This window comes from Syngnathus floridae, unplaced genomic scaffold (genome assembly GCF_059516105.1).
Source record: "Syngnathus floridae isolate MCC-2025c unplaced genomic scaffold, RoL_Sflo_1.0 HiC_scaffold_24, whole genome shotgun sequence".
Taxonomy (NCBI): Eukaryota; Metazoa; Chordata; class Actinopteri; order Syngnathiformes; family Syngnathidae; genus Syngnathus; species Syngnathus floridae.
In genome coordinates this window covers 878521-899672 of record NW_028284053.1, presented here as the reverse complement: position 1 = coordinate 899672, position 21152 = coordinate 878521, and the positions used below count along the sequence as shown (strand labels likewise).

The 21152-nt window shown below is 46.3% G+C and overlaps 1 protein-coding gene across 2 annotated transcripts; it reads left to right on the top strand.

Annotated features, from left to right (window-relative positions):
• The first annotated feature begins 427 nt into the window (after window positions 1-427).
• Window positions 428-1817, top strand: LOC148378887 (janus kinase and microtubule-interacting protein 3-like). Of its 2 annotated transcripts, XM_088367669.1 has the most exons (4): window positions 428-512; window positions 589-956; window positions 1036-1161; window positions 1531-1817. In XM_088367669.1, the coding sequence occupies exons 2-3, from the start codon at window positions 744-746 to the stop codon at window positions 1150-1152; spliced, it is 330 nt and encodes a 109-aa protein (XP_088223795.1). In that variant the 5' UTR covers window positions 428-512; window positions 589-743; the 3' UTR covers window positions 1153-1161; window positions 1531-1817. The 2 variants fall into 2 exon arrangements, with proteins under 2 accessions (XP_088223795.1, XP_088223794.1); XM_088367668.1 differs by lacking the exon at window positions 1531-1817 and having other exon boundaries at window positions 1036-1520.
• Window positions 1818-21152: the final 19335 nt, after the last annotated feature.

Below are 21152 nucleotides of genomic sequence, written 5' to 3'. Positions count from 1 at the left end.
AGTCCGTTTCCCAGACGGCCTCAGCCCTTTGCAGATCTACTGCGAGGCCGAGGGCGTGAGCGTACGTAAGGCGTCCCTCGCAACCCTAACCTTAACCCGAGGTCCCAGAACACCTTACATTGCTCCTTGCGCCTTTCCCCCGGACATCGTCATCAGTGATCTGATGAAGAAGCTGGACATCCTGGGCTATAACGCCGTAAGTGTATGTCGAACTCCTTATGTTCGCACTCCACGAGACTCGGCGGCTCAAATGTGACTTTTGGAAGGCTTTGCGCTGAAAGAAGCTTGTTGACGCTGTGCCTTTGGGCTCTTGCAGAATCTCACCAACGAGGAGCAGGTGGTCGTGATTCACGCCAGGACCCTTCTCACCCTAGCCGAGAAGGTAACGCGCACGTCCACGCACGCTCTCGCATTCTGCTTATGTGACAGCAGCCTTTCCTCAGTGGTTAGAATACATCAAAGTGACCAAGTCAGCACTTCAACAGAAGATGTTGGACATTGAAAGTGAGAAGGTAGACAGACACGCGACATCAGCCAAGGGGAACTCCGGCAATGTGCCCCAACAATTCTGACCTTGAGCTGTGCTAGGATATGTTCTGCAAGCAGAAGGGCTACCTGGATGAAGAGTTGGACTTCAGGAAGTGTTCCATGGACCAGGCTCATAAGGTAAGCCGCCCTCAAATCTCCCGCCGGACCACTGATGGACGAGGATTGCGGCCCAGAGGATCCTGGAGCTGGAGGCCATGTTGTACGAGGCGCTACCGCAGCGGGACTGCCCCGCCACGGACGGCGAAAAAGCCAGCCACGCTGGCGTGAATGACGTGCTGACGGCGGATCAGAGAGAAGAGCTTAGGAGCGCCGTGGACCAATGGAAGCGAGCCCTGATGTGCGAGTTGAGGGAGCGCGACGCTTGCATCCTCCAAGAGAGAATGGATCTGCTGCACAGCGCGCAACAGGTAAGGGCCCAAAGCCAGCCCGGCACTTACTTGCACGCTTACTGGCTTTTGAATGCCACTTTCCATTTGTCCGTCCTAGAGGAACAAAGAGCTGAAAGAATTCATCGAAGCTCAGAAGAGACAAATCAAACAATTGGAGGAGAAGTTTCTGTTTCTCTTTCTATTCTTCTCCTTGGCCTTCATTCTGTGGCCCTAACACCAGCTGGTGAGTGAGCTCCAGCGGCACCGCACTCGACACCTCCGATACACTGCCAGCCGGTCTCAGACGTTGGCAGACGCTCCGATGCCAACGTATACCCCCCGCCACGGTGACAGAGGCACCGCGTCACACCGGCGCTCATCCAATCAGAAGGCAGGAAAAGCAAATTCACATGCAGGGCACTTTTGAACCAGAAGAGAGCGCCACAAAAAACGGTTGTTGCCCCAAACGCGCACTAAAAAGGGTCAGAATAACAAGAGTCCCACTGGCCAGCCGGGGCCACCCGTCCAGCTGTTTCTTCAGGGGGGAAAAAAATTGGAGTCACCGGTGAGTACATTTTGCATTTAGCTCTGCTTTTCTGCTTCTGTCTTCAAGTGTGTGGCATCCTGCGATCAAAGAGTCAGCCAACCCCAAAGCGGTTGACCTCAACGTCCCACCACCATGCCTACCAGAGCAGGTGACGTGATGCTTTGGACATCCTTCCGTCTCAGATGCCCAAAAGTACTCTTTGCCACATCTGCGGCAATACGGTGTCTTTTCAAAGGTGCAAATAAATCCAGCGTGGGCGGAACACGCACGTCTTCGGTTTTTCCCGCTTTGTTTGTGTGACAGCTGTTGTGAAAATTTTATACAAATAAAGTTGTATAGTACAGGTTTGGCCAAGCCGCAACTCCCGAACCGCATGCGGCTCTTTTATGTTCATATCAACATTTGTGTGTGTGTGTGTGTGTGGGGGGGGGGGGGGGTTGTGCGTGTTGGCTTCACTTGAGTTCAATTTGGTATTTTGGTCAAAAGCGCATGTGGTGAAATTCCACAAAGTAGGATGGGCAAACACATTTCTTTAAACTATGAGTGTCAATTGGGCTCTCGAAATGGCAGGGAAAAGATGCACAGCAAAACGAAAATACGTAGATGAACACAGGACGTTTTAATCAGAGTGGGAAAGTTTCTATTTTTTGTTGAACGTGATGGCAAACCATTCTGCCTGATATGTCAGACCTCAGCGCATTTCAAAGATTCAAATCTTCAGCGCCATGCACTTCAGCTCACTCCATGCTAACATTGATCAGGCGTCGAACCCGCATCATCATGCTTAAGAGGTGGCCATGCTAACCAGTGCGCCATTATGTCAACGCATAATAACTAAGTCTACTGGTCAAAACAGCGGTTACTATATGACGTCGCTACGTCGTGGTCACGTGACGCAGACAAGACGTCAATGGACGTGGGCAGAGTTAACTTGTTTAAAAGGGAGTAGGCAGAAGAAATATTTAATTTATTTAAATCTATTTTGAGTGCACACCATTATGCCAATGCATAACAACTGTAAATCTACTAAACAAAACAGCGGTTGCTATATGACATCTGCCACGTCGTGGTCACGTGACATACGTGACGTCGATGGGCGTAACTTTCGCCGGAATTCAAATCCGCGGGGAGAGTTAACTTGTTTAAAAGAGAGTGGGCAGAAGAATTATTTAATTTATTTAAATCTATTTGGTGTGTGCGCCATTATGTCAATGCATAACAACTGTAAGTCTACTAAACAAAACAGCGGTTGCTATTTGACGTCTGCCACGTCGTGGTCACGTGACGCGGACGTGACGTCGACGCCTACTTTACATCCCACCGATCACAGGACTCCTCGGCTGCATAACCGTGCCCCCTTCCCAACCAATCGGATTTGCTATACGCGAAAACGACGCCAATGGAAAGAGCTTCCGCCCAAATTTAAATCCGTGGGCGTGGCTCGCAGCAGGAAGTAGGAAAATGGCGGCGATGTTGACAAAGACACAGCGGATGGTAACATACGACTAACAAGAGAAATATTTTTATTTTCTGCTTGCAACTGGACCGTCCAGAGCGTACACGGTAAGTACAACTCATCGTTTTTAAAAAGAAGTACTTTTGTTGCCCTGAAAAGCGAGTGAGCGTGGCGTTTGTGGGGGACGTCGAATTTCGACGATTCTTTCTGGTCAACGGTTGTAAATGATTGTGTTGATTAAAAAAGAAAACTTGATGTAACTCTACTTTTAACTGCCGTTTCAGATAGATTTGGAATTGCATCACATCCAATTTTGCCTAGAGCGTACACGGTAAGTAACACTCGTTGTGTTTAAGGAGATTTACGTTTGTAATAGCAGAAGTGTAGCCGCGTTGCGTTGTACGTGTGAATGTTGGTCCGGGCGAAATGTTAATGTTTAATTTCATTTCTTTAGGTTCCACGGTGTTTGTTGGCTGCAAGTTTTCCACTGCAAGAAGAGGCTCATATCATTGACCAGGAGCGAGCTACAATGGTGAGTAGCCATAACATTTATGTTAAACACTTCCTATTTCATGTCTAACAGTACTTGATTTAACAAATAACCATAAATAAATACAGTGTGGGCACTGAAGTTAACATATGTGATTATACTGCCTAATCTGTCACCGAGTAGATTGTTGCAAAGTAATATAAGATCCAAAGTTGTAATTCAAAATAGTTTTCAAAAGAAGGCCATTAGAATTATATACAAGTCTGATTACCCTGAACAAGCTATTAATTAAATCACAAATTCTTCAATTCAAAGATTTGGTAGATTATCAGACAAATAATGTCTAACAGTAATTGATTTAACACATCACGATAAGTAGATTGAGTGTGGGCACTCTCAAGTTAACATATGTGATTATACTGCCTAATCTGTTACAGAGTATGTTGTTGCCAAGTAATGTAGAATAGATCCAAAGTAGTAATCCAGAATAGTTTTGAAGAGGCCATTAGAATGATAAACAAATCTGATTACCTTGAACATAATAACAAGCTAAGTGTTTAATATGTCCTATGAAGTCAAAATTGGGCACCATCATGTGGTGAAATTTGGAATTGCATCACATCCAATTTTGCCTGGGAACAAACAGATTACATAAATCTTAGTTTTGAATAAGCCACTCCTTCTCAAACAAGTAAACTCTGCCCATTTTGCGCAGTAGATGTTCTGTTAATATCTAGTATTTATACAAAGTCATAATTTAAATTGCTTTCAACCTTCATTCATCGGTTCAACCAACATTACTCGCTCTTATTACCAACTTGTATTGATTTAACTAAGCGTTTAATACTTCCTATCAGGTCTCAAATCGAGATTTGGCAAAATACAATTTCAGCAAATCCAATTTTGCCAGGGAACAAAAATAGATTAAATAAACTAAATAAGTCCTCTTCCCATTAAATAAATCAGAAAAGTCTGTCTTGTAACCAGTCCTCTTCAAACAAGTAAAGTCTGCCCATTTTGTGCCGTAGATTTTGTGTCTATGCCTAGTATTTAAACAAAATCATAATTTAAACGACTTCTTTCCTTCATTCACTTTGGAAATTTGGAATTGCAGCAAATCGAATTTTGGCAGGGAACAAAAATAGATCAATTAAACTAAATAAGTCTTCTTCCCATTAAATAAATTAAAAAAGTCTGTCTTGTAACCAGTCCTTTTCAAACAAGTAAAGTCTGCCCATTTTGTGCCGTCGATTTTGTGTTAATGCCTAGTATTTATACAAAATCATAATTTAAAGGACTTCATTCCTTCATTCACTTTGGAAATTTGGAATTGCAGCACATCAAATTTTGCCTGGGAAGAAAAGTAGATTAAATAAATTTAATAAGTCTTACTACTTCCCATTAAATAAATTAAATACGTCTTACTTGTTCCCACTCCTTTTCAAAACAGTAGTTTAAAACGAGGGCCCTTCACTCAATCTTTAACCTCAACCCCGCACGTTGTGTTGTATCTGTGAATGTTGGTTGTGGCCAAATGATAGTTTTCTTTCATTCGTTTAGGTTCCAAGAAAACTTGATGTAACTCTACTTTTAACTGCCGTTTCAGATAAGCGGGTATTACGTCGCAGTCAAATGCCGCGGATATGACGTAATTGCCCGAACCTCCGCCAAAATTCAAATCTGTTGGCGCGATGGCCGTGAGCCACTGAGCAGCGACGATTATCAACAGAAATATCTTTATTTTCTGCTTGCAACTGGACCGTCTAGAGCGTACACGGTAAGTAACACTCATTGTGTTTAAGGAGATTTACGTTTGTAATAGCAGAAGTGTAGCCGCGTTGCGTTGTACGTGTGAAAATTGGTCGAGGCGAAATGTTAATGTTTAATTTCATTCCTTTAGGTTCCACGGTGTTTGTTGGCTGCAAGTTTTCCACTGCAAGAAGAGGCTTGTATCATTGACCAGGAGCGAGCTACAATGGTGAGTAGCCATAACATTTATGTTAAACACTTCCTATTTCATGTCTAACAGTACTTGATTTAACAAATAACCATAAATAAATACAGTGTGGGCACTGAAGTTAACATATGTGATTATACTGCCTAATCTGTCACGGAGTAGATTGTTGCAAAGTAATATAAGATCCAAAGTTGTAATTCAGAATAGTTTTCAAAAGAAGGCCATTAGAATTATATACAAGTCTGATTACCCTGAACAAGCTATTAATTAAATCACAAATTCTTCAATTCAAAGATTTGGTAGATTATCAGACAAATAATGTCTAACAGTAATTGATTTAACACATCACGATAAGTAGATTGAGTGTGGGCACTCTCAAGTTAACATATGTGATTATACTGCCTAATCTGTTACAGAGTATGTTGTTGCCAAGTAATGTAGAATAGATCCAAAGTAGTAATCCAGAATAGTTTTGAAGAGGCCATTAGAATGATAAACAAATCTGATTACCTTGAACATAATAACAAGCTAAGTGTTTAATATGTCCTATGAAGTCAAAATTGGGCACCATCATGTGGTGAAATTTGGAATTGCATCACATCCAATTTTGCCTGGGAACAAACAGATTACATAAATCTTAGTTTTGAATAAGCCACTCCTTCTCAAACAAGTAAACTCTGCCCATTTTGCGCAGTAGATGTTCTGTTAATATCTAGTATTTATACAAAGTCATAATTTAAATTGCTTTCAACCTTCATTCATCGGTTCAACCAACATTACTCGCTCTTATTACCAACTTGTATTGATTTAACTAAGCGTTTAATACTTCCTATCAGGTCTCAAATCGAGATTTGGCAAAATACAATTTCAGCAAATCCAATTTTGCCAGGGAACAAAAATAGATTAAATAAACTAAATAAGTCCTCTTCCCATTAAATAAATCAGAAAAGTCTGTCTTGTAACCAGTCCTCTTCAAACAAGTAAAGTCTGCCCATTTTGTGCCGTAGATTTTGTGTCTATGCCTAGTATTTAAACAAAATCATAATTTAAACGACTTCTTTCCTTCATTCACTTTGGAAATTTGGAATTGCAGCAAATCGAATTTTGGCAGGGAACAAAAATAGATCAATTAAACTAAATAAGTCTTCTTCCCATTAAATAAATTAAAAAAGTCTGTCTTGTAACCAGTCCTTTTCAAACAAGTAAAGTCTGCCCATTTTGTGCCGTCGATTTTGTGTTAATGCCTAGTATTTATACAAAATCATAATTTAAAGGACTTCATTCCTTCATTCACTTTGGAAATTTGGAATTGCAGCACATCAAATTTTGCCTGGGAAGAAAAGTAGATTAAATAAATTTAATGAGTCTTACTACTTCCCATTAAATAAATTAAATACGTCTTACTTGTTCCCACTCCTTTTCAAAACAGTAGTTTAAAACGAGGGCCCTTCACTCAATCTTTAACCCCAACCCCGCACGTTGTGTTGTATCTGTGAGTGTTGGTTGTGGCCAAATGATAGTTTTCTTTCATTCGTTTAGGTTCCAAGAAAACTTGATGTAACTCTACTTTTAACTGCCGTTTCAGATAAGCGGGTATTACGTCGCAGTCATGTGCCGTGGATATGACGTAATTGCCCGAACCTCCGCCAAAATTCAAATCTGTTGGCGCGATGGCCGTGAGCCACTGAGCAGCGACGATTATCAACAGAAATATCTTTATTTTCTGCTTGCAACTGGACCGTCTAGAGCGTACACGGTAAGTAACACTCATTGTGTTTAAGGAGATTTACGTTTGTAATAGCAGAAGTGTAGCCGCGTTGCGTTGTACGTGTGAAAATTGGTCGAGGCGAAATGTTAATGTTTAATTTCATTCCTTTAGGTTCCACGGTGTTTGTTGGCTGCAAGTTTTCCACTGCAAGAAGAGGCTCGTATCATTGACCAGGAGCGAGCTACAATGGTGAGTAGCCATAACATTTATGTTAAACACTTCCTATTTCATGTCTAACAGTACTTGATTTAACAAATAACCATAAATAAATACAGTGTGGGCACTGAAGTTAACATATGTGATTATACTGCCTAATCTGTCACGGAGTAGATTGTTGCAAAGTAATATAAGATCCAAAGTTGTAATTCAGAATAGTTTTCAAAAGAAGGCCATTAGAATTATATACAAGTCTGATTACCCTTAACATAACAACAAGCTATTAATTAAATCACAAATTCTTCAATTCAAAGATTTGGTAGATTATCAGACAAATAATGTCTAACAGTAATTGATTTAACATCACGATAAGTAGATTGAGTGTGGGCACTCTCAAGTTAACAGATATGATTATACTGCCTAATCTGTTACAGAGTATGTTGTTGCCAAGTAATGTAGAATAGATCCAAAGTAGTAATCCAGAATAGTTTTGAAGAGGCCATTAGAATAATAAACAAATCTGATTACCTTGAACATAATAACAAGCTAAGTGTTTAATATGTCCTATGAAGTCAAAATTGGGCACCATCATGTGGTGAAATTTGGAATTGCATCACATCCAATTTTGCCTGGGAACAAACAGATTAAATAAATCTTAGTTTTGAATAAGCCACTCCTTCTCAAACAAGTAAACTCTGCCCATTTCGCGCAGTAGATGTTCTGTTAATATCTAGTATTTATACAAAGTCATAATTTAAATTGCTTTCAACCTTCATTCATCGGTTCAACCAACATTACTCGCTCTTATTACCAACTTGTATTGATTTAACTAAGCGTTTAATACTTCCTATCAGGTCTCAAGGCAAGATTTGGCAAAATACAATTTCAGCAAATCCAATTTTGCCAGGGAACAAAAATAGATTAAATAAACTAAATAAGTCTTCTTCCCATTAAATAAATCAGAAAAGTCTGTCTTGTAACCAGTCCTCTTCAAACAAGTAAAGTCTGCCCATTTTGTGCCGTAGATTTTGTGTCTATGCCTAGTATTTAAACAAAATCATAATTTAAACGACTTCTTTCCTTCATTCACTTTGGAAATTTGGAATTGCAGCAAATCGAATTTTGCCAGGGAACAAAAATAGATCAATTAAACTAAATAAGTCTTCTTCCCATTAAATAAATTAAAAAAGTCTGTCTTGTAACCAGTCCTTTTCAAACAAGTAAAGTCTGCCCATTTTGTGCCGTCGATTTTGTGTTAATGCCTAGTATTTATACAAAATCATAATTTAAAGGACTTCATTCCTTCATTCACTTTGGAAATTTGGAATTGCAGCACATCAAATTTTGCCTGGGAAGAAAAGTAGATTAAATAAATTTAATAAGTCTTACTACTTCCCATTAAATAAATTAAATACGTCTTACTTGTTCCCACTCCTTTACAAAAAAGTAGTTTAAAACGAGGTCCCTTCACTCAACCTTTAACCCTATTTATTCACCTTCTAGGCTAAGTGTTAAAGGCTAAGTGTTAAAGGCTAAGTGTTAAAGGCTAAGTGTTAGAGGCTAAGTGCCAGAGGCTAGGCGCCAGAGGCGAGTTTTTGTGGGCTGAAGTTTTAGTGGGGTTAGTGTGAATACAATCCAAAAGAATACAACAGAATACAATACAATAGAATATAATACATAGATTAAATTCAATAGCTCTTACTACTTCCCATTAAATAAATTAAATACGTCTTACTTGTTCCCAATCCTTTTCAAAAAAGTAGTTTAAAACGAGGGCCCTTCACTCAACCTTTAACCTCAACCCCGCACGTCACATTGTGTTGTATCTGTGAATGTTGGTTGTGGCCAAATGATAGTTTTCTTTCATTCGTTTAGGTTCCACGGTGTTTGTTGGCTATGTTTTCCACTGTCAGAAGGATGAAAATACAAAGTACAACGCTTGGACGTGGGCGAAGACGTCACCGGTGAGTCCTTCCTTCCTATTTATTTACCTTCTAGATGCTAGAGGCTAAGTGTTAGAGGCTAAGTGTTAGAGGCTAAGTGTTAAACACAATACGAACAACACAACGATACTGCACTGAACAACACGATACCGCACTGAGAAACACGATACCGCACTGAACAACACGATACCGCACTGAACAACACCATGCCGCACTGAACACCATGCCACACTGAACAACACCATCCCGCACTGAACAACACCATGCCGCACTAAACAACACCATGCCGCACTGAACAACACCATGCCTCACTGAACGACACCATGCCGCACTGAAAGACACCATGCCGCACTGAACGACACCATGCCGCACTGAAAGACACCATCCCGCACTGAACACCATGCCGCACTGAACAACACCATCCTGCACTGAACAACACCATCCCGCACTGAACAACACCATGCCGCACTGAACAACATTATGCCGCACTGAACATTATGCCGCACTGAACAACACCATGCCGCACTGAACAACACCATGCCGCACTGAACAACATTATGCCGCACTGAACAACACCATGCCGCACTGAACAACACCATGCCGCACTGAACAACACCATGCCGCACTGAACAACATTATGCCGCACTGAACAACACCATGCCGCACTGAACAACACCATCCTGCACTGAACAACACCATTCCGCATTGAACACCATGCCGCACTGAACAACACCATCCCGCACTGAACAACACCATCCCGCACTGAACAACACCATGCCGCACTGAACAACATTATGCCGCACTGAACAACATTATGCCGCACTGAACAACACCATGCCGCACTGAACAACACCATGCCGCACTGAACAACACCATGCCGCACTGAACAACATTATAACGCACTGAACAACACCATCCCGCACTGAACAACACCATGCCGCACTAAACAACATTATGCCGCACTGAACAACATTATGCCGAAATGAACAACACCATGCCGCACTGAACAACACCATGCCGCACTGAACAACACCATCCTGCACTGAACAACACCATCCCGCACTGAACAACACCATGCCGCACTGAACAACATTATGGCGCACTGAACAACATTATGCCGCACTGAACAACACCATGCCGCACTGAACAACACCATGCCGCACTGAACAACACCATGCCGCAATGAACAACACCATCCCGCACTGAACAACACCATGCCGCACTGAGCAACACCATGCCGCACTGAACAACACCATCCTGCACTGAACAACACCATGCCGCACTGAACAACACCATTCCGCACTGAACAACACCATGCCGCACTGAACAACATTACGCTGCACTGAACAACACCATGCCGCACTGAACAACACCATGCCGCACTGAACAACACCATGCCGCATTGAACAACACCATGCCGCATTGAACAACACCATGCCGCACTGAACAACACCATCCTGCACTGAACAACACCATGCCGCATTGAACAACACCATGCCGCACTGAACAACACCATCCTGCACTGAACAACACCATCCCGCACTGAACAACACCATCCCGCATTGAACAACACCATCCTGCACTGAACAACACCATGCCGCACTGAACAACACCATGCCGCACTGAACAACACCATTCCGCACTGAACAACACCATGCCGCACTGAACAACACCATCCTGCACTGAACAACACCATCCCGCACTGAACAACACCATGCCGCACTGAACAACACCATCCTGCACTGAACAACACCATCCTGCACTGAACAACACCATGCCGCACTGAACAACACCATGCCGCACTGAACAACACCATGCCGCACTGAACAACACCATGCCGCACTGAACAACATTATGCCGCACTGAACAACATTATGTCGCACTGAACAACACCATGCCGCACTGAACAACACCATGCCGCACTGAACAACATTATGCCGCACTGAAAAACACCATGCCGCACTGAACAACACCATCCCGCACTGAACAACACCATGCCGCATTGAACAACACCATGCCGCACTGAACAACACCATGCTGCACTGAACAACATTATGCTGCACTGAACAACACGATCCTGCATTGAACAACACCATGCCGCACTGAACAACACCATCCTGCACTGAACAACACCATCCTGCACTGAACAACACCACCCCGCACTGAACAACACGATCCCGCATTGAACACCATCCCGCACTGAACAACACCATGCCGCACTGAACAACACCATGCCGCACTGAACAACACCATTCCGCACTGAACAACACCATGCCGCACTGAACAACACCATGCCGCACTGAACAACACCATGCCGCATTAAACAACACCATGCCGCATTAAACAACACCATGCCGCACTGAACAACACCATGCCGCACTGAACAACACCATGCCGCACTGAACAACACCATGCCGCACTGAACAACATTATGCCGCACTGAACAACATTATGCCGCACTGAACAACATTATGCCGCACTAAACAACATTATGCCGCACTGAACAACACCATGCCGCACTGAACAACATTATGCCGCACTGAACAACATTATGCCGCATTGAACAACACCATCCCGCAGTGAACAACACCATGCCGCAGTGAACAACACCATGCCGCACTGAACAACACCATCCTGCACTGAACAACACCATGCCGCATTGAACAACACCATGCCGCACTGAACAACACCATCCTGCACTGAACAACACCATCCCGCACTGAACAACACCATCCCGCATTGAACAACACCATCCTGCACTGAACAACACCATGCCGCACTGAACAACACCATGCCGCACTGAACAACACCATTCCGCACTGAACAACACCATGCCGCACTGAACAACACCATCCTGCACTGAACAACACCATCCCGCACTGAACAACACCATGCCGCACTGAACAACACCATCCTGCACTGAACAACACCATCCTGCACTGAACAACACCATGCCGCACTGAACAACACCATGCCGCACTGAACAACACCATGCCGCACTGAACAACACCATGCCGCACTGAACAACATTATGCCGCACTGAACAACATTATGTCGCACTGAACAACACCATGCCGCACTGAACAACACCATGCCGCACTGAACAACATTATGCCGCACTGAAAAACACCATGCCGCACTGAACAACACCATCCCGCACTGAACAACACCATGCCGCATTGAACAACACCATGCCGCACTGAACAACACCATGCTGCACTGAACAACATTATGCTGCACTGAACAACACGATCCTGCATTGAACAACACCATGCCGCACTGAACAACACCATCCTGCACTGAACAACACCATCCTGCACTGAACAACACCACCCCGCACTGAACAACACGATCCCGCATTGAACACCATCCCGCACTGAACAACACCATGCCGCACTGAACAACACCATGCCGCACTGAACAACACCATTCCGCACTGAACAACACCATGCCGCACTGAACAACACCATGCCGCACTGAACAACACCATGCCGCATTAAACAACACCATGCCGCATTAAACAACACCATGCCGCACTGAACAACACCATGCCGCACTGAACAACACCATGCCGCACTGAACAACACCATGCCGCACTGAACAACATTATGCCGCACTGAACAACATTATGCCGCACTGAACAACATTATGCCGCACTAAACAACATTATGCCGCACTGAACAACACCATGCCGCACTGAACAACATTATGCCGCACTGAACAACATTATGCCGCATTGAACAACACCATCCCGCAGTGAACAACACCATGCCGCAGTGAACAACACCATGCCGCACTGAACAACACCATGCTGCACTGAACAACATTATGCTGCACTGAACAACACGATCCTGCATTGAACAACACCATGCCGCACTGAACAACACCATCCTGCACTGAACAACACCATGCCGCACTGAACAACACCATGCCGCACTGAACAACATTATGCCGCACTGAAAAACACCATGCCGCACTGAACAACACCATCCCGCACTGAACAACACCATGCCCCATTGAACAACACCATGCCGCACTGAACAACACCATGCTGCACTGAACAACATTATGCTGCACTGAACAACACGATCCTGCATTGAACAACACCATGCCGCACTGAACAACACCATCCTGCACTGAACAACACCATCCTGCACTGAACAACACCACCCCGCACTGAACAACACGATCCCGCATTGAACAACACCATCCCGCACTGAACAACACCATGCCGCACTGAACAACACCATGCCGCACTGAACAACACCATGCCGCACTGAACAACACCATGCCGCACTGAACAACACCATGCCGTACTGAACAACATTATGCCGCACTGAACAACACCATGCCGCACTGAACAACACCATCCCGCACTGAACAACACCATGCCGCATTGAACAACACCATGCCGCACTGAACAACACCATCCTGCACTGAACAACACCATCCCGCACTAAACAACACCATGCCGCACTGAACAACATTATGGCGCACTGGACAACATTATGCCGCACTGAACAACACCATGCCGCACTGAACAACACCATGCCGCACTGAACAACACCATGCCGCACTGAACAACATTATGCCGCACTGAACAACACCATGCCGCACTGAACAACACCATGCCGCACTGAACAACACGATCCCGCATTGAACAACACCATCCTGCACTGAACAACACCATGCCGCACTGAACAACACCATGCCGCACTGAACAACACCATGCCGCACTGAACAACACCATGCCGCACTGAACAACACCATCCTGCACTGAACAACACCATCCCGCACTGAACAACACCATGCCGCATTGAACAACACCATGCCGCACTGAACAACACCATCCTGCACTGAACAACACCATGCCGCACTGAACAACACCATGCCGCACTGAACAACACCATGCCGCACTGAACAACATTATGCCGCACTGAACAACATTATGCCGCACTAAACAACATTATGTCGCACTGAACAACACCATGCCGCACTGAACAACACCATGCTGCACTGAACAACATTATGCCGCACTGAACAACACGATCCCGCATTGAACAACACCATCCCGCAGTGAACAACACCATGCCGCATTGAACAACACCATGCCGCACTGAACAACACCATGCTGCACTGAACAACATTATGCTGCACTGAACAACACGATCCTGCATTGAACAACACCATGCCGCACTGAACAACACCATCCTGCACTGAACAACACCTTTCCACACTGAACAACACCATGCCGCACTGAACAACATTATGCCGCACTGAACAACACCATGCCGCACTGAACAACACCATGCCGCACTGAACAACACCATGCCGCACTGAACAACACCATGCCGCAATGAACAACACCATCCCGCACTGAACAACACCATGCCGCATTGAACAACACCATGCCGCACTGAACAACACCATCCCGCACTGAACAACACCACCCCGCACTGAACAACACGATCCCGCATTGAACAACACCATCCCGGACTGAACAACACCATGCCGCACTGAACAACACCATTCCGCACTGAACAACACCATGCCGCACTGAACAACACCATGCCGCACTGAACAACACCATGCCGCACTGAACAACACCATGCCGCACTGAACAACACCATGCCGCACTGAACAACACCATGCCGCACTGAACAACACCATCCCGCACTGAACAACACCATGCCGCATTGAACAACACCATGCCGCACTGAACAACACCATCCTGCACTGAACAACACCATCCCGCACTGAACAACACCATGCCGCACTGAACAACATTATGGCGCACTGAACAACATTATGCCGCACTGAACAACACCATGCCGCACTGAACAACACCATGCCGCACTGAACAACATTATGCCGCACTGAACAACATTATGCCGCACTGAACAACACCATGCCGCACTGAACAACACCATGCCGCACTGAACAACACCATGCCGCACTGAACAACACGACGTCGCACTGAACAACACGACGCCGCACAGAACAACACGACGCCGCACAGAATAACACAATACCGCACAGAACAACACAATACCGCACAAACAGTTTTAGATAATATTACGTCGCAGTCATGTGACGCGGACATGACGTCAATAGGCGGAACTCACGGCAAAATTATAATCCGTGGGCGTGGCTTGCAACAGGAAGTAGGAAAGCGGCAGTTCTGGCAAACAAGACACAGCTGTTAGTAACACGATGACTAACAAGGCAAATATTTTTGTTTTCAGCTTGCAACTTGACCGTCTAGAGCGTACAAGGTAATTACAACTGTTTTTTTTTAGCCCTGAAAAGCGAGGGAGTGTGGCGTTTGGGAGGAATGTCGAACTCGGCGTCTGCTTCCAGCCACAGACGCCAAATTTCGACGATTATTTCGACTGGTCAACGGTTGTAAATTATTGCGTTGACTAAAAACTTTATTTAACTCTACTCTTAACTTTGCCGTTTCAGATATGCGGGTATTACACCGCGGAAATGACGTCAATAGGCTGAACTCTCGCCAAAATTCAAATCTGTGGGCGCAATGGCCTTGAGCGAGACACCGGATACAAACACGACGATTATCAACAGAAATATCTTTATTTTCCGCTTGCAAGTGGACCGTCTAGAGCGTACACGGTAAGTACAACTCATTGTGTTTAAAAAGATTTACGTTTGTGTAGTTTGCGTTGCGTTGTATCTGTGAATGTTGGTTGAGGCTAAATGTTAATGTTTAATTTCATTCCTTTAGGTTCCACGGTGTTTGTTGGCTGTATGTTTTCCACTGCAAGAAGAGGCTCGTATCATTGACCAGCAGGAGCTACAATGGTGAGTACCCCTTTCGTCTTCCATTTATGTTAAACACTTCCTATTTCATGTCTAACAGTACTCGATTTAACAAATAACCATAAATAAATACAGTGTGGGCAGTCACGTTAACATATGTGATTATCCTGCCTAATATGTTTATCACAAATATGTCACTAATCACTAATATGTTTATTTGTTTATCACAACACCTTTGGACCTTCAGCAATCGATTATTTCCCTTCATCTACATAGAGACAGAACGATGGTGTCTTAAACATCTCATTCATTTCACCAAATAACTTCACGCAGGTGGATAACGGCCGTCTCGGTCACGCTATGTTGCGTGATGCAGTTTTGAAGAACCAAATGCATTTATTCAATGAATAAGTCAAGCTAGTTCTATGTTTATGATGTTGTAAGTTACGGTACCGATTGAAGTTGAGTTCGAAGCCAGTGGAAAACAGCGCTGCGTTTGTGCTCTCCAGGTACAAATGTTGTGATCTCTGACTGACGACCGGGCGAGACTCGAGTAAGAGATGTCCAAACGAGCTCCGGCAGGGCGGGCCAAGGCGGAGCGAACGGACGCCCTTCAGGCCGCCAATGACGAGCTGAGAACCAAACTGATGGACGTCCAGTTAGAACTTCAGCAGGAGAAGAACAAGGTGAAAACCTCAACAGACAGACACTGCCTGCCTCCCTGCCTGCCTCCCTGCCTGCCTCCCTGCCTGCCTCCCTCCCTCCCAGTTTTCCCGATGTAGATTAGACATGCGTGTGCCATGACTGTGTCAGCCTACATCAACAAATGCACCGAGGACGTCAGCACCACTAAGAATATCATCACCCGGGGCAACCAACGACCCTGGATGACTGAGGAGGTACGTCAAACGCTACGAGCGCGGAACTCTGCCTTCAAGTCTGGCGACAAGGAGACACTGAGGACAGCGAGAGCCAACTTGAACCGTGCCATCAGGATAGCGAAGCGAGACCGCAGTCGAAAATTTCAGGATCGTTTCCACGACGTCAAAAACATCAGGAGTATGTGGCAAGGCATACGGGCGATTACAGACTACAACTCACCCTCCCCCCCCCCCGGTGGGTGTAGTTGATGCTGACTTTCTAAATGGTCTAAATAACTTCTTTGGGAGGTTCGAGGCACTAAACGGCACTCCAGCAGTTAAAACTGTCCCCCATCAGGAAGAGGAGGTACTCTGCCTTGACTCCGCCGATGTGTTGAAGACCCTGAGGAGAGTCAACCCCTGTAAGGCCCCTGGCCCCGACAACATTCCTGGGCGTGTGTTCAGGGAATGTGCAAGTCATCTGGCTGGGGTCATCACAGACATTTTTAACACCTCGCTGGGCCAAGCCACAGTGCCGGCGTGCTTTAAGACTGCCTCCATCATTCCGGTGCCGAAGAAACCTCAAATCACCTCATTTAATGATTACCGGCCTGTTGCACTGACTCCGGTTATGATGAAGTGCTTCGAAAGGCTGCTTAAAGGTCACATCGTTTCCAGACTCCCCCTATTATTTGACCCGTTCCAGTTTGCCGACCGGCAAAACCGCTCCACTCAGGACGCCATCTCCTCCGTTCTTCACCTGAGCCTGGCTCACCTGGAGGAGAAGAACACCCATGTGCGGAGGCTGTTCCTGGACTTCAGCTCAGCGTTTAACACCATCATCCCACAGCATCTGGTAGGAAAATTGGAACACCTGGGCTTCAACACCCCCCTTCGCAACTGGCTGCTAGACTTCCTCACCAACAGACCTCAGTCAGTCCGGGTCGGACAGAACACCTCTGATGTCATCACCCTCAGCACAGGCTCCCTTCAGGGCTGCGTCCTGAGCCCCCTGCTGTGCACCCTGATGACACACGACTGCGTCCTCAGGTTCACCACCAATCACATCGTGAAGTCAGCAGACGACACAACGGTGGTGGGGCTCATCAGAGACAACAACGACCTGGACTACAGAGAGGAGGTGGAGCAGCTGGTGGGCTGGTGCAGAGAAAACAGCCTGATCCTGAATGAGGAGAAGATGAAGGAGATCATCGTCGACTTCAGGAAAAAACAGCCTCACCACGCTCCACTGATCATCAACAGCTCAGCTGTGGAGGTGGTCAGCACCACCAAATTCCTGGGGGTCCACATCACAGAAGACCTCACCTGGACTATGAACACTACGGCACTGGTCAAGAGGGCACAGAAGCGCTTGTACTTCCTGCGGAGGATGAGGAGAGCCCACCTGCCCCCACCCATCATGAGGACGTTCTACAGGAGCACCATAGAGAGCATTCTGACAAGCTGTCTCTCTGTGTGGTGTGGAGGCTGCACCGCCTCCGATTGGAAGAACGTGAGGAGAGTGGTGAGGACAGCAGAGAGGATCATAGGGGCTCCTCTTCCCTCCATTCAGGACATTTCATCTCAGCGCTGCATGTCCCGTGCCCGTAACATCATCAATGACCCATCACACCCCCACCATGGACTGTTCTCCCTGCTGCCCTCTGGGAAGAGGTTTGCAGCATCCGCTGCAGGTCCACCAGGTTCTGCAACAGCTTTTTCCCTGCTGTCATCAGACTGTTGAACACTAGAACTGTTGAGCTCTAAACTGAACTCTGCATCACACATTCACAGAACTGTACTTTATGACACTACGGACCTCTATCTTGCACTATCTCGCACTACCAACTTTACTGAACTTGTATAAACCCTTTAAATAGAAGTTTAATACATGGTTTAGCATTCCTCTGCACACTCTTGAATACTGTTTTGCCTACTTGCACTATTGCATAATTATCACTGCTGCACTTTATACTTATTTTTAATATATATATATATAGTATATATGTATATATATATATTTTCATAGGATATGTTACTTCTATTCAACTGCAATATCACTACTTTGTTGTAAGACGTATGCAACGGAATTTCGTTTTGTATGCACCATGTGCAGACAAGATGACAATAAAGTTTGTCTAAGTCTAAGTCATGTCAGGTCAGCTGTCTGGAGAGAGAGAGAAGTCAGGACCTGCGGGCGGAGCACCACCGTGCCACCGCCGCCATGACGGAACTCAAAAGCAAACTCCATGAGGAGAAGCAGAAAGAGTTAGCCATTACCAGGGAGACATTACTGCGGCAGCATGAAATGGAGCTGATGAGAGTGATCAAAATCAAAGATGGAGAGATCCAGCGACTGAATGCCTTGGTCCTCAGCCTGAGGGACGGCTCCATGGACAAGGTGATCCGCTCTATCCGTGTCTGACTATCCGCACGCCACGTCGGGCTTCGATGCGGCCGCTACCGTATTGTGTAGCTTGTCCCCAGTAAGCGTCGCGGCGCTCCGTTGCGGTCTCAACGGCCCGGTGTGGCGCAATGTCTGCTCAGGTGAGGAGGGGGGGCGCTTTGCTGGCGGAGGTGGAGGAGACGCGGCGGTGTCGGGAGACCGAGCGGTGTCGCCTCCACCAGGAGCGCGGAAGAAGCCCTGGCAGCGGCCCAGCAGGCCTGGCAGTCCCGAGCGGCCGAGCTCCGATCGGCTCATCACCAGCATCGGGAGGAGCTGAGCCGAACCAAGAGAGACTGCGAGAGGGAGATCCGCCGACTGGTAGGACTGATCAGATGCGCGGTGCGTGGCTATGTTCCCAATTTCGTTGTATACCTGCAGTGCAATGACACCTAAGGCATTCTATTCTATTCTATTTCACAAGAAGAAAATGTCCGGTTGCTCGCTTCGCTTTTGTCACAGCAAAGGTGTTCTAGTCGATTCCAGAAAAAAATTGGCCGGTTGCTCTCTTTGTTTTTGTCACAATTCTGGCAAATGAGTTTGCCCGCCTGCCTGAGCGCTCCCCGTTTGTACATCCAGACGGATGAGATCAAGCTGAAAGACAGAGCGGTTAGTGTTTTGGATGAAGCCCTGGGGCCGGCCACGTCCACCGCCTTCAGCTGCAGACTCAGGCTGCCGAGCAGCAGATCGCTGCCCTGAGGGATTCCCAAAGGGCGGGCCTAAACTACCCTGGAAGTGGGGTCAACGCCGCTACTAGCAATCCTCTTCATTGCGTAAGCCACCTCATCACACACTTGCAGTACGCATGACTTAGTTCGTTGCTGGAGGAAGGTAGCACAAAAACAGTTTTGAACTTTGAACGAGTGCTTGTGTGTGTGTGTTGCGGGGCGTTTTCAGTCTCAGGAGGATCGGGACACGCGACGGTTTCATCTGAAAATCGCTGAGCTCAGCGCAGTCATCAGGAAACTGGAGGATCGAAACGCCCTGCTTTCTGAAGAGCGCAATGAACTGGTAATTTATTGACGGCACGCTTGAAGGTTTGCGCTACGTTTGATGCGCGCCATCCAGCGAGGCACCCATTGCGCTTGCTTATTAGTTGAGCGGCGCGGCGAGTCGGTTGCCTGGTAGATGTCTTTTATTGGGAGCCAAAGCCACGATTCCGTTCAAACCGATGCAAAAGGAATGGATACGTTCTGGCCCGCGTGTTGTGCGTCTTTCACATCCCGCACTTCATGCTTGCAGCTAAAGCGACTGAGAGAAACAGAAAGCCAGTTTCTGCCACTCCTGTACAAAAACAAACGCCTGAGCAGGAAGAATGAAGAACTCTCGCTGGTGCTGTGTCGCCTTGAAAACAAAGTGCGCTTTGTCACCCAGGAGAACGAGGAGATGGCAAGCTTGGTAAGTCGACGCGGACAACGGCGGCGTGCCAACAGAGTCCACTGCATTTGTGTTCCACAGAGAAGGCCTAGTTCGCTCAATGACCTGGACCGCGGTTGCGGCCAGCAGGACGGTGAAATGGAGTTCCTTCAAGTTGTGGAGCAGCGGCACATCATCGACGACTTGTCCAAGGTCTTCAGGCAGGCGACTCGGTGCACGTACGGCAGCGCCGCGCTCGCTCGCTGTCGCCAGGAAACCTTTTCCGTCCAAAGCTTGGCCGGCGGCCGCCATCCAAAAAATTGGCCCCTTAAATTCCGACCTTTCAAGCAGGAGCATTGTGCGCACGCGTTTGAACACGCTTTAGACTTGTTTTGCCGTTTTCAGCAGCTCAAAGCTCCCGTTTTGTCAGCGCCTTTGCCACTCGCTGTGCGCTGAAAACGACGGACTTGCCCGGCTGC